This window comes from Gallinula chloropus, assembly GCF_964237585.1.
Source record: "Gallinula chloropus genome assembly, chromosome: 5".
Taxonomy (NCBI): Eukaryota; Metazoa; Chordata; class Aves; order Gruiformes; family Rallidae; genus Gallinula; species Gallinula chloropus.
In genome coordinates, this window is record NC_140090.1 from 8,787,340 (window position 1) to 8,802,446 (window position 15,107).

Genomic DNA, 15,107 nt, shown 5'->3' on the forward strand with positions numbered 1-15,107 from the left:
GAAAAAAGGTATGATTTTTTGCCTAATGTTTAACCCAAATTTTTCTTCCTCCTTTAAACCTTTTGCTGCTTATCCAATCCACCACATACACAAGAGATTCCTTTCGTTCATTTGTAGCACCTGTGAACCATTTAAACCTTGTTTCCATATCTGTCCCCTTTGCTCTCCTTTAGACAAACTGATCACAATGATTTTCAGTTTTTCTTCAAGGCGTGTGCTTGCCAGACCTCTGATTCTCCTTGTTACATGTCTGTGTCACTGAGCATTCCCTGACCTTGGCCCCTGTATTCAACAGACGCCCTGCCAGTACTTAGAAGAGCAGGATTTCTCCGTGCATTGTGACAGCTGAAGTCCTGCTTGCCCATTGCAGCGTGCTGTTTGGCCAGCTCACTGCAGCAGGACACTGCCTTAGGTTCAGTTTTGAGACCCTCTGTGATGTCCTGTTCCTCATTTGAAAATGTGATATAACCTGTTGTTCTCCATCCCTCTCACATGTCTGTCTTTACACAAGTTTTTAAAGTCTCAGCCTGTCACGATCACATTTAACTCTGATGCTGTCCTCCAACATTCTTGGTATCCTCTCCAGCTTCACACCATCCATGAATCTGGTGAGCATAGTGTGCTGAACCACCTTGCTGCTGATGGGGAAACATGGGCAAACCCCACCAGGATGGACCATTGAGGGACCACAGCACTGCAGCCTTGTGCAGTGGTGGGAGGAGCCACTAAAAACGAGGCAGTGGAGACAGTTTTGTAGATACACATTTTAGTTTTATTCAGATTATGTTTCTTTCTACCTCATGAAACTGTCCTGGAAGACAGCGCTTCTGAATCAAGATAGATGGTGTATATTGCTCTCCTATCCACTGCCTGTTACCCTATTAAAGAAAGAAATTAGATTTATTTGATGTGATCTGCTCTTGACAAATTAGTGGTGGCTATTAGTTGTCATCCAGCTGTCGTCTAGGTGCTTGCAAAGTTAATTCGATTATTTTTTTTCTAGAACTTTTATTGGGACTTCAAGAGAAATCGTGTCTGTCAGTTGGTGGAGGAGCCAACACAGTGATGGGTGATACGGGAAGACGGAAATTCTCAATGCTCTGGCTGGCTGGTCCATAATTGTCATCTCCCTGTTCCATTCTAACTTGCTCCCACCATAGATCTTTCTCACAGCTAGTCCCTACACTTAGCACTGGGTCAGAACTGATCTTTATCCTTATGTCCTTTCTTGCTGATGCAAGATCAAACGCTTCTCTCCTTACGTGCTGATAGCTTTCCTTCTGCTTTGAGGTCTCCTGAGACCCTGGCTGGGTCAAGAGAGAGCTGGGGCTGTTCCTGTCAGCCATCCTTCCCCGTCCTAGCACCCTGTCTCCTCCACAGTGATGATTCTGGACCCTGCCATGAGCTGGATCGGGAAACTGATCTGAATTAACCACCAGCTGAACCCCAGCCTGTTTCACCTGCGTGTGAGGTTCACCTTCCTTACAAAAGCTCGTGTTCACTGCCCCTTGAGTCATCATCCACTCTGTTCAGCTCTTCCCTTCTTACTGGTTAGAAATGAGTTTCAGATGGTCTCTTTCCTTGGTCCTTATAAACCCCCCTTTGTCACCAACGGCTGGCACTGCTTTTAGGACTCAAGGTAGAGTGTGTCCCTAAGGTCTTCCCTTAAACTCTGCTTTTTGCAGCTCCTTGTAAGGGTCTCCTACCCCGAGTTCAGCGACAACGGGTGCTTGAGACCCCCTTTTATAGCCGCGGACTTCGTGAGGTGCGGGCGTTTCCTGAAAACAAGGGTTGCGATGCCCCACGCTGGGCTCCTCGGGCTAGGGGACGTTCCGTACAGCTCGGGGGACCCGCCGCTGGCCGCTCCCTGCTGGAGCCCCGTGGCGGGGCCGGGGAGGGTCGGAGCCGCGCCTGCCCTGTCCCTGGGGGCGGCTGGAGCTGGGGGGGGGGGACACAAGTAACGTTAGATAAAAGCAGACTGCACAGTTGTGCTCTCCCCCCACTCTCCCTTTTGTTTTCTTTCCCTTCGTGGTTTCTCTGCCGGCGGCGGGCCAGCAGCAGCCAGGGGGCTCGGGGGAAGCCCCCGCCGAGCCGAGGCGGATCCTCGCGGGGCGGCAGCGGGGGCGGGCAGCCCTGCAGCGACGCCCCCGTGGCGGGGACGCGGATGGTCTCTCCCGGGCCGGCGGGAACCGCTGTGACACCTGCTGGCGGCGGCGGGACGAGGCGGGCCGGCCCACGGCGGGAGGAGCGGAGGGGAGCGGCGCGGAGTGGAGCGGAGTGGGACGAGCGGGCAGAGCGTGCCCACCGCGGGGCGCTCCGCGGCCGGCGCCCGGCAGTGATGCGAGGCCGTCCCCCGGTGCGGGGCACGGCGGCGGCGGGCACCGCGGGGCCGGGCGCCCCCTGAGCACCGGCGCGGCGGGGCACTGCGGTAGCGGCGCTGCCGCGGCGGCGGCTCCGCGCCCCCCGCCCGTCCTCCCCTTTCTCCTCCTCCTCCTCCTCCTCCGCCGCGCCACTTCCAGGGGAGGCTGGTGTCATGCGGCTGGCGCCGAGGGAGGGGTGTCCGGGGCCGCAGCGGCAGTGAGAAGCGGCGAGTCGAGCCGAGCCGAGCCCCCTGCGATGACAGCCATGAAGGAGCAGCCGGCGCACCCGGGCGGCAGGGGGAACCCGCCGCCACCGCAGCCCGACCAGGTGGGACCCGCGGCGGGAGGCGCCGAGGGGCCAAGGGATGGAGTGGGTTGCGGGGGGGGGGGGGGGGTGACGACGGCCGCCGTCCCGGCGAAGTTGTGCGGAGCAGGGTAAAAGTCTGGGGGAGGGAGGACGGGTGCCCTCGGGGCGACTCGGCCGGGGGAAGCGGGCGCCCAGGGGGTCTGTCTCGGGGGATGCGGAGAGGAGCGGTGGGGCGGCCGGTCCGGACCTAGCCTTCTCTGGTCGACCCCGGCCCCCGGCGGCAGCGGGTCTCGCAGGAGTTTGCGCTCTACTTCCCCGGGAGTTGCTCCGGGGGGTGACACCCACACGCGCGGGGGGTATTTTGCCCTACCGGCAGGCGCCGAGACGGGGCTGCCCCCCGTGGGGACCGGGGAAGCAGTGGTGGTACCCGGGGAGCGGGCCGGGGTTGCCGGGGGCGGGGCGGTTTGCCCGGGGCGCCGCGGCCGGGAGTGGGGCGCGGGGGGCGCCCTGTGCCCGTGGCGGAGCTGCCCGGGGCGCCGCGGGGCCGCGCTCTGCATCGCCGCCCGGCTCGGGGTGGGGGAGGCTTCCCGGAGTGTTTTTGGCAGCGCACGGGTATCAGTCACGTACACCGGCCCGACGGGTGCCTGCCCGTGCTCTGGTGGGGGTGAGGCTGCCCAGGGTACCGGTGCCTCTCGGTACCGGTGCCTCTCGGTAGCAGCTCGCTATCGAAACGTGCGAGTCTGGGGCGGCTTCCGCGCCTGTGACGGATGGGTACCGGGAGAGCAGCCGAACTTGGCTGTCATCATCACGAAATCCAACTTTTCATTACCGCACCGCCGTAGCTGTTGCTCCGGGGCGATAGCGCTATCGCATCGGGAGGGCTGGGGCCGTGCGCCTTCCCACCGCAACCCGGCGGGGACCCTCCGGCCCCCGCGGCCGCTGCTGCAGGGGCGGCGGTGCGGGGCGGAGTGGCCGAGCCGGAGCCGCGTACCTGCCCTCCCCAGCCCGGCGGGTGAAGCCCCCGCTGCTCAGCTCTCCCTCAAACACCTAAAAACGTGCCAACTCCAGCGATGCTGCGAGACTGAAGGGTTTTTTTTTTTTGCCCGCGATCAGGACGCACCGCTCCTGTTTTGAACTCCGGCATGCTGAACGGGTTTGCGGGACGTGAGGAGCCCTGTTTCACGTTTTCATTCTCTGCTCCCTGCATCTCCATGCCTTAATTTTCCTCCGATGCACTAACATTGGGTGAAAAACGCCAACAGTGAAAGCTGCTGTGCGTTAAAAATCCTGTATCCGACTATGCAGCCTGCACATCCAGCTTCTGGGTAGTCCTTCCTTCCTTCCAGTATCACTGAGCCCTTTCATTTATTTAAATTGAAAAGATGTTTTGGGTTTTTTGCTGAAAAGGGTCTGTATTGTGCCACGTTTTCATGTAACACCAATAAAACGTTCAGTCTCGAGGAGCCTCCTTGAATAAATGAATCGTGTAAGTTACCTTGGCTGAAGAAGATGGGTAACTTCCATCAGTACTTAATTTTTATGTAAATAGCAGAATTTATGGAAAAGTCAGGATTTTAAGCCAAGATTTGAAATAGTCTCAGTGGTTCACAGCGATCATAAATTTCAGGGACACTGTTTTGCTTTAGAGGCATACTGCTTTTAGATATAATAAAAAAGTACTTGAACTTCACCAGTCTTCATTCTTTTGTGCTCAATTCGGACATGTTGAAGTGCCAGAATGGCTTTTTGTCATAGGAGGTGGAAATCCTTTCGAAGCAGGCTCAATATTATATGCCCAAAAATTCCCAGTTTGTCTGCTCTTTTAGGCTGTACTGAGGAACAACATTAAGTTCTCAGTTCAAAGCAAGTTAAGCATTAGGAATTGATCTTAAATATAGAAATATTATTAGCTGAGTGCTCTGGAGTGCTCAACCTCTCTTGGTGGTGAGTGGTGGGACCAGTGGTCTGTCTGGTGTGCCTGGCTGCAGGAAGGGTGATTGGAAAGTCTTGTATATTTACATCAGGTTTTTCCAGACCGAGTTTGGTCTTCTGGGTAAAAGTTGATATTGAATTAGCTTTTATTGCCTGTTGTCTTAGATGGTGGGGAATGACATGCAGTAAATAATGGCATCACAAAGAGAACGTTGCTTTTAATGGGCAATGAGTCTTTCCTTGGTGTTAGAGACTAAGGATGAAGGCCTAAATCCTGCCATGAACTCCACACAGACTGAGGCCATGGTTGGTGGATCTCTACCAGCATCAAGGCCACTCATGCACCTTCAAAACAGCTAAGATCCATGTGATCGTAGCTTAGCCCTGGCCAGGGCTTGGGCACAGGCTGTGTCAGACCTGATGTTTAGCTGAGAATGGTTCTTAGCACAGCAGCGTGCTGTGGCCATGATCTTCAGGGAAGGGTATTGTGTATTTAAAGCTTTTTTGTTGGCTTTTTGTGGTTGTGGTTAGAGATCTGCAACCATGGTGGGTGTTGTGGTAGGTGTGGAGAGAGGAACAAGCAGGGGCTCATACATTCACCTGGTTTTCCATACCCTGTAGCATTGTCACTGCTTGGCCCATGTAGAAAAATGCAGTCTTAGGGCCTTCAAGGAGTCCTTATCTGTCTGGGGCCTCTTGTTTAACACTGCATTTTGCTTGGTGAGCTTGTACAAACCTGTAGCATCACCATGAGTGACACCTGGCAGTTAATTTACTTATTTTTAACAAGAAGCTGCATCTGCACTGAGAGGGTTTCCTGAGAGAGCAGGAGCAGCAAATCTTTTCTAAGTAGAGAAGTAGTTGGGAATGTGGCAAGTCCAAGAAGGACCAAGAAATCAAACCAGGACTTTTGAAGTGTAAATTTCTTTCCTGATTTCCAAGTCTGGTTTTACAGATCCTCCTGAGAACAGTCATACTGAAGTTGATGTATTTGTGGTAAATTTATAGGCTTGGGACCTGAGCTGTAATTTCAAATTGCAGCAGGCTAATGCTGGGACTCTCCACTGAAATAAAAGCTTGGATCGACAGTCTGAAGCATCCATAGCCATCGGCTTATAAATAAATTGCATACAACTTCATATCCAACACTTCCCCTGACGATATTTTTAAACCAAGGCTCCTCTGGGCCAAGGCATCTAATAACAACTTCCATTAACAGTGCTAGTGATGTTTCGGCAATCGGTTTGATAAATTAGCCAGATTTATTCTCAACTCTTCGCTAAATGATGACTCATATATATTGCCAAAATTACAGTTTTATGTGCAGATGATATATCTGCAGGAAAGAAAATAGCTGTAAATTACTTGTATTTCTGCTCATTTTTGGAAAGGTCTATCAAAGCGCTCTGACTTCTGTCACCTGAGTGCATGTGTTGGGAGTGAATGTGGCTCCCTCAGTTCCTCTTAGAGAGTACAAAAAACCCAGTGGTTTTCATCTTGTAGCTTTTAAGAACCGTCCTGGGGTCTTGGACAATGATGTTTAGCGACCATTTTTAGAAGGCACAACCATTCAGCAGTCAGTGGACACAACGTATTTGAAAAATATAATGTACTGTATGACTTGCTGGTTGATGAATGTTGCTGTCTTTGCAGATGAAAAACTAAGATAATTCCTTTAGGTATTACCTTTGTGAGGCTTCAGTCTGTTTACAAAAAACCAGATGATCTACACCACCTGGTGCTACTTGCTGTTCTTTGTGTGTATAGAAGACAGACCTTTGAAATTTATAATCGGTCTCTCCTGAGCCTCTCTCACTCTTCCAACTTAATGTCTTTTTAAAATTGATTTTAAAATAGAAGAAGAAAACAGATTTTTATTTTTTGTAACAGTATGTCATTTTAGAGTCTACTATGTTATTCTGCTTAAAACCAGGTAAGGAACTATGAAATCAGACCATATTGTGTTGCATTAAATGGGGAATTTATTTGGTAAGCATTTAAATTACGTTTACCGTACATACAAGGGCAGCTGACTAGTGTTTGCTTCACTGCCTTGATTTAAGGAGTTGAATTTTCTCTGCCTCAGGACCGGTTTCTTGGTCACCAAACAAGGGGCATCTTCTAAAAGTACATCTGAACAAAAGAGGATGATCTTTTGTTTCTCACTGCTTTTCAGTGAGGAGAATAGTTTGTAGTTTTATGTTTTCTTTCGTTGCCTTACTTCTTTTTCCCAAAGATCCACTGATCTTGCAGTGGGAAAAACACTGATGGATAGCTGTGTCTGTCCAGAGCTGTATTCCTTTTAATGGGGTTTTATCGAGGTAAAAGGGCTCTCCCCTGCCCCCCACGCAGGTCGTTTTGAGCTTGATGGGTCAGGGAGAAACTTGAACTCTTAATTGTATGTGTAGCACAGTTCCAGTAACTTGAAAGATTTAGTTAGGCAGTCAGCATCATGTCCCCTGCTTTTAGTTGTGTTCAGAGTTGGCTTTAGGCTGAAATAAATACGTAATCCAAAGCGACTTTACATTTTTCCTTCTTCCTATCCTAGCAGAACTCCTTCCTGGCTTTATTGCAGCAATATATCAAACCACCTGGTTTGCAAGGTTGAACATACCATCAAAAAAAAAAAAAAAAAAAAGCTGGTAAAAGTGGAGAAAGAAGGTTATGTTATTATGCCCAGAATATTTCATAAAGAGTTAACATCTAAATCTTAGCTTTAACTTTTTAAATTCCATTTCATGCACTATATCTACACCATACTGTATCCCTGCTGGATCCAGGAAGAAGCATTACAGGTTTGCAATATCTGTTGAATATATGACCAGTAGCACAAGAAGTTTATGTGGAAATGGAGTAACGGGTGGTTTGGAATGTAGCTCTGGATTTCTCTTTGCCATGTGGCTGTTTGGGTGTAGTTCAGTCACGTACCTGGTTGTTGCAATGAGTACAAGAAGCCTGAAGCTCATCTTCCAGCTTCATGGAAGAATTTTCTCATCTTCTGCTCTGAGGTCCGTGGAGCAGGGGCAAGTAGGATCTCATTTTTGGTGGAATGCTTCTCATGTTAATTGCAAAGCATCATTTTATGTGACATCTTGTAAACAGGCTGTGTATGTACAGATCTGGGGCAGCTTGAGAGAGCACTTGGACAAATGTTTTTAAGTGGCTGTGTAGCGTATTTCTCTGTACATCTTGAATTCAGAAGTGATGAGTGTCTTCAGAAACTCACTTTCCTAATGCAAGAAAACTTTACCAAGAACCTTCCAGTTCTTGATCCACCCTCTGCCCTGGGAACATGCCAGGAGCACAGCTGGGAAGAGATCTCAATTGGTGGACACAAGGCAAGGCAATCATGCCTGTGCTCTCTTGCTCCTTGTACCCTCCTCTCATGCTCACATGCCATTTCCAGATTCTCTGTGTCTTCCTTTCTAAAGGGCTCACAGGAAGCTGTGCAGCATAACACAGCACCTGATTTTTCAGCATTTAGAGCCCTCCATGTTGCAGGTGGGTTAAAGCGATTGCTTAATGCAGTAAATCAAAAACTCTGTGAAAGAAGGTAGGGTTTGTTTTCTGTTCTGTGTTAAAGTGAATTGCAGGCATGCTGCATGCCTCAGATATTTCAACATAGGTACTGCAGTATTTATTTTAAAACATACCTTCTGTATTTCTTTCCAGTATCTTCTAACTGAAGGCATTGCTTCAGGCAAGTTATTTTGATAATTAACAAGAGGGAGGAACCCTTCATGCTGACTGAGATGTTATTTGTTGTTATTTTAGAATTTGAAAGCCATTATCTTAGCATTTTTTAATAACTTCAGGGCAGCATACAAACAGGAGGGGAATCAACTTTTTAAAAGGGTAGATAATGGCAGAACAAGGGGGAATGGATTAAAGCTAAAGGAAGGAAGGTTTAGATATTAGGGGGATTATTTTTTTTACAGAGAGAGTGGTGAGGTGCTGGGACAGGCTGCCCAGAGAGGTGGTGGATGCCCCTCCCCGTCCCTGGAGGTGTTCAGGGCCAGGTTGGATGGGGCCCTGGGCAACCTTGTGTAGCTCCAGGCCTGGAGGTTGGTGGCCCTGCCTGTGGCAGGGGGATTGGAACTCTATGATCCTTGGGGGTCCCTTCCAATCCAGACCATTCTGTGATTCAGATTACATGTATGTGTTATTGTGAATTTGAGAACAGACTTTCTTCCTGTAGTAGGAATAAGTATGAACATAGTATGTGATCCCTAGAGAAGTATCTTAGGTTGGTTGGTGTTGGTGTTCTGTTCTTTTTTTTTGAGGTTTTTGTTGTTGGTTGGTTGTTGGTTTTTTTTAAATCAATAGACCTTTGAAATATGCCTGACCTATGGAAAAACATTTAGGTGTACATGACTGTACTTCACATGTTAGACTTCCCTTAATGTGGCACTAGAAGTTGTAGGCAGACCCATCTGCTACGAGTGCCTGTGCCCTGGCAGCAGGTAGCTGTAATTTGTTGACACTGTCTTTCAAACTCTTGTCAGGCCTGTGTCATATTTCAAGACCCTGCATTAGCCACAGAATCTCAACTGCCTCAAACTCTGTCCCCTTCCACTTTAATCATACACTTCTTTTACGCTCCGTTCAGCTGCATCGAATAACGTTCATGAATATATGATAGTAAAAAAGAACAATGCTGATGGTGACTGATGATGATAAATTACTGTATTTATCCATTAGGAAGGACATTGGATGACCTACAGATCTGAGGCTAAAGCTAAAAGACCTTTTCTAATCATTCTTAACACTGCTGGCAACAGCCACATAACTTATTGTGTGTTAGTTATGTAGGGCATCTGCAAATAGTTTTGAACGATTCTAAACCAAGATAAAAGCCCTCTGACATTGGGAGGATGTTGTCTTGAGAAAATCAATTAGGAAGTATTAAACAATATGATAATTTAAGGGAATTAAAGATTCTTTAAAGGCTTTTGGGTGTTATTTTGGACTGCCTGGGGCAATATTTGCAATTTGCATTTCTTCAGAAAGGTGAGAAAAAAATCCCCAAAAAACAACCAAACATTTTGGAGTTTTCTGCCCTGGTTTGAGCTGCTTAAAACCATGACACTTTCCTGAAAACAAACTGGGTAAATGTTAGAGTTTTCTTTTTGGAAGTGCAGAGAGAATTCCAGATTCTCTTGGGAAAACCATTAAACTTGTTTGAAATGCTTTGTGAGTGCAAGGATACTAAATCAAACACTGCCAGTGCGACTGATTGTTCATCCTCCACGTTGGTTCTCTCTGCTCCTAAGGGCACAGAAGCTGCTGACTTCCTTTCCCCCTTTCCCATCCTACTGCTATTAGGGGACTCTCCCCAGAGTAAGGATTTGAGCTTAATTAGCACTAATGTGCTGCTGTTTGGAATCTTATGGAAGGACTGTTTAAAATGGATGGTCTAATGACAGTCCTAAAAAAACACAAAGTGGTTATAAAAATTGGGTGGCTTTAGTAGGAGAAAGTGCAGCTCAAGAAGATTTTGGTAGTCACTGCTGGAAATCTCCTTTTAGGATTTTTCTGCCTTATTTGGGAGGTTTTCTGTAATATCTGAGTGCAAATACCAGCACAATAAAGATCTTACTGTAAATTCAAAGGCCTTCTTGTTCTAGGGCACAGATGATTGTATCGAGTAATTAGATGTCATCAAACATAAATATAAATTTAAATCTTCTTGAGGTAATAAGCCCACAAAGCCAAAAAACTTTGAAATGAGAGGGTAGCTGCAGTGCAATGAAATGGGTTGCAAGAGATTTCTCTTTATTTTTAGTTCATAGGTCCATTGTATCGTGGTGCATTGAATATATGTTACCTCTTGGTCCCTGAGAAGGGAAAAGTATTTCTATAGCCTGGCCCGTTCCCAAAGTGCTTATTTACATGTAGTCCCACTGACTTCAGTGGGGAAATCCTTATGTGAATAATGTCTGCAGGACTAATCATGTAATTTGCACTGTAATAATTTTCAATATATCTTGGGAAAAGAAGTCCTTTGGTACACAGAGAGATGGATCGAGCTGCAGCACTCACGCTGTATGAAAGGTAGTTATCAAAATGTTGTCACTGGTTTTCTCTGAGGGCTTTGGTAGTAAATGTTCAGTGTTGTGGCATGTTTTCAAATTCAGAAGGACAGACCTACATTTCTAGTATTATTAGCCAGACTCTGAAAAGCCTCCTGAAGGCAGCTGTCAGCTTATGCAAGGTGTTTGCTCATCCAAAACATGAGAAGGTTTATGCCTATATATAGTGTATGCATCTTCTTGTGTGCCTTGCAGGTCTCTACATAGAGTTCTGTGCTGGAGAGGGGATTTGCTCCTTTTTGGGTCCTGTTACTGTAGACAGAAATGAATTTGATGTTATAGCCCTAAGTAGCAGTGTTAAGACTCTACATTTCTGGTTGCATTATGGCCTAACAGCGGCACCTGAAGGAAGGAAGGAGGGTGAAGGCTCCTCTGGGTGGGTTGGTGAAGACTCTAGTGAAGTCATTTTTTGTTGGTGACTGTTTAGACTGTCACTTAGCTTTTTCCTTTTGCTCCTCTATGCTGTCTTTTTAGATTCAGTAAAACTCAGTGTTCTGTGTGAGCGGTTCTCAGTGCTCTCTTTTCCCTTCAGTTTAGTTACATTGCCATGGGATTCTCTCCTATGCCATACTTTACCCTCCTCAGCTCCCCATCTTTAATCTCCTATACACAGAATTTTCTTGATTTTTTTCTTCCAGCAGTCCTTTTGCCTTTACCAATGCCATGTTCCTCTTCACGAGCTAAGCAATGTCTTTCTTATCATTGCCTTACTTTTAATTCCTTATTGCTAATCATTTGAAGAGTGATGTCTGCACCACTAGCTTTCACCCACAGCGTAAGAGGAGTCTCAGAACAGAGGACAGCAACGTATATACGACAGATCTATGTGTTGTGTTGCAGTGATTTCATTAGGTACCGGGAAACCCTGAGCTTTGATGGCGTGGAGGGGAATAGCCTCATGGTGAACAGGAGTGTCATTGTGGTAACCTGCCTCAGATGCCCAAGTGGTGTCTTTAGTGGAAGCTGGGGAAGACAGACAGACATCTGATAGAATTTTATTCTGTTAGAATAACTCCACACTCTTAATTTCCTGTCCCATAACGTTAATGACTTTAATATATGGTAAGCTTAGAGTTTAAAGAATGCGCTGGTCAGCAAATGAAAATGAAGTAATCCTCATGGAATATATATTGATATGTCAGAAGAAACCTGAATTCTTTTTAATTTTGGTCTCTCCTGTATCTATCTTGTAAATTTAAACAAACACTAGCAGAATGTTTTGCTTTGGTGGTAGGTGGCATCATCTTCATACAAGAATTTAGGAAAAGGAGGCTTTCTTCCTCGTAGTATGATTAGCTGTGGCATACAACCCCCCTGGCTTATTCAAGAAAAAGAAAAAGGCTTTAGTGTGCTAATTCAGCAAGCAGCATGGCCCCACGTATCAGCTCAGGGGATATCTTTTTACTGTATTTACGTCCTATACAGCAAACCCAAGAATCTGCTACAGCCGTCTCACTCCGTGTAACACATGTGGGAAGATGATAGATAATTTCTGAAGGAAGTACATGCAGGGCCATATATCATGTCAGCAAGGGAGTACATTCAGTGTGTAAAGAAAAAGGAAGCTGCTTCACTGAAAACAGCCTTTTCCTGAGCTCTGTTTACCTCCCTTATTCTGGCCACCTCTCTGCGTTATTTTTACTTGGGGCTATGGTACCCAGCCCAGCTGGGGATCCAAATTGGGCTGGATCTTTTTATTCCAAAACCCAGTGAGCCCATCAACCAAAACTACAACAACAAACCCCCTAAACCCCAATTCCTTCCTTCAGAGCCAGCTTTGAGAATTTTCCCCTTTATCCTTTGCTTCGTTCAGGTTATACTTTATTAAATGTGTAATTTGTATTAAGGAAGCTGTCAGTTATATTCTTCATAAATGTTGCCTTGTTTCTGAGTGGGTAAAATGTAAGTGAGGGGAGTGCAGTGCCATGGGATGCCAGCTTTTCTTTAGTTCATCTCATGGTTGCCAGCCTAAGTGGACTTAATAGCACTTCTTTCCTAGGGATGAAATGGTGCTCCTGTAAAGGAGTGTCTCTCTTCCCTCTAAAAAGGAAGAACAGTTTCTGCCAGGGGAACGCATTGAAAGTGTAAAGTAAATAAACATCCTTACCCGCTGCTGTTAATATCTTTTAAGCTACTGTAACTTTCAGAAGTGTAATTCTCTTTACTCTTAATTACCTATTCCATTTCTTTTTGTCAGTGTCCTTCTCCCATCTCCCCCGCAGTGGGGAGGGGGAGGCCGAATGTGTTTGCTCATTGCTCACCTCTGGATGAGGAAATGCTTCCCCTGAAGTAATGTTCTCTGGGTGTTTGCACACAAAGCTTGCCCTTCGGTGCTCTGTGGGCTGCAGTAAATTTCGGTATTGCAGTGCAATAACTCTTGGGTCAGCCCATGGTAGCACTTCAGTTCGGATCAAAAATGTACCAGTGAAACGAATCCTGATCATAGTTGCTGAACTCTGGCTTGCACCCAGAGCCGTTTCAGAGTGTGAACTGGATTGTTTGACAATAAGGAAGCTGATGTGCTCTGGGAGCACGCTTGGGATGCTCCAAGCTGCTAGTGGGTGTTTGGTCAGACTAGATCTGTTCCATATAACCCCCAGAAACAGAAGCAAAGGACAACAGGTCCTTAACACGAATGGTTTCCCTGGTTCTGCTCCTCTCTGCTACGTAGCTTTAGCAAGCATGGAAGGTGACACATAGACGCATATATTTAAAAGCAATTGTATTTTTTTGGCTTGTTTTTCACATGGTTGTAGGCACGACACAACTGACTTGTAAGACTACTTTTTTATTGCAACATGGGAATTTGTTTCTTACATGCATTTGTTTGCTGTTTTTCAATTTTGCTTGTTGCCCTCCCCAGTTGAAATGGAAGTGCACTGGCATAAAGGTAGGGGTTGCAGGTGGTGAAGAGGTCTCAGTTTCATCAGAGAGATGCCTAAAAGGACCACTCGAAATCTGAGTATGGTAGAAAGAATGGACACAAGACAAAAAACCAAGTATGGGTCTTGCTGGAGTATGATAGATCATGAAATCTTTTGTAACCAAGATTTTTTTCCACAGTGCTATGTAGGTGGATGTACCAGAAAGAGTGCCACTAATTTGGAAGAGGATGGAGATTAGGAAATGAGGGATTAAAAGCCCTCATTCTGTTCTTGGCTGATGCAGGATTTGGTATGACTCGAGTGGTCCTGGAAGGCTGCAGTGTCTGCAGTGTTAGAGGTGTGGTGGTGTTCTGGGCATTGGAAGTGTCAGAGTGACCTATGAGTCCTCCAGTGCATTCCAGATCAGTTAACATTTGGGAAAACTTGTTTGCCTTTTAAAAGTGTTATCAAGCAATAAAATAGGGACTGTACATCACACATGGAGAGTGGCCTGTTGGTAGGACAGTGTGAGTCTGAACTCACTGATACTTGTGTACGTGATGTGAGAACAACACTGTTTAGATTGAGGAAGGCAGTGATATTGGTAGTTGGCTAAAACTCTGGATTTCTGCCCTGAAGACAGGAACTTGAGGTGATATTGAATGTGGCGATCACAGTGGTTGTCATTTAAGGTGCAGTTACTACTGCCAAAGTGTAGCACTTCTGTAAGGCTGCCTTTGCTCTGTCAGTGGGGCAGCTCCATGGGTGGCTGCGATGAAGCATGATAAATCTCAGAGTTTAACAGCCACCCTCAAAACTCTTTGGTGAGGGCTGACCCGGGAGGTGCCATGTGCCAGGCTTGCCATTCATTTTGGTACTGGTGGCTTCTGTGCACAAAGTGTCACTTGAGAAAATTTGTGAAGGACTGAATCATAGGATCACAGAATCTCCTGAGCTGGAAGGGACCCATAAGGACCATCGAGTCCAATTCCTGGCTCCACGCAGGGCCAGACAAGTCAAAATATGGGACTGAGTGCATCGTCCAGATGCTTTTTGAACTCAGTCAAGCTCAGTGCTGTGACCACATCCCTGGGGAGCCTGTTCCAGTGTTCAACCACTCTCTCAGTAAAGAACCTCTTCCTAAAATCCATTCATGCCATTCCCTTGGGTGCTATCACTGGTCACCAAAGAGAGAAGACTGGTGCCTGCGTCTTTGCTACACCTTGTCAAGAAACCATAGACTGAGATGAGGTCTCACCTCAAGTCTCCTTTTCTCTAGGCTGAACAAACCGAGGGACTTCAGCCTCTTGTTGTAAGGCTTTGCCTCCTTGTTGCCCTGTTCCTCTATATTTTTATGTCAATATAAAATACCGTATTTTAAATACATCGATGTAAAATCCACTTTTCATCCTTTGTTTGAGGAAAATACTCCTAAATTGTAAATAATGAAGATACTTTCGAACTTCAGTTATTTTTCAGGGATTGGCTATAAAGCAGTTAATAGGGCAAACATTAAGGCAGCAGTGAGTGAGTATGTCTGTGGTTTTGGGTA

At 46.6% G+C, this 15,107-nt stretch overlaps 1 protein-coding gene across 3 annotated transcripts in view; it reads left to right on the plus strand.

Annotated features, from left to right (window-relative positions):
- Window positions 1-15,107, plus strand: part of DPP10 (dipeptidyl peptidase like 10) — a gene marked incomplete at both ends in the record, with an annotated part of 501,348 nt that overhangs the window by 219,183 nt on the left and 267,058 nt on the right. The window contains one exon of one of the 3 annotated variants that reach the window (XM_084265744.1): window positions 2,617-2,688. The exons of the other annotated variants lie outside the window; for them this stretch is intronic. Coding sequence (XP_084121870.1) covers window positions 2,617-2,688 — 72 coding nt within the window. Of the gene's footprint in view, window positions 1-2,616; window positions 2,689-15,107 lie in introns of those variants that run through there. 3 annotated transcript variants of the gene reach the window in all.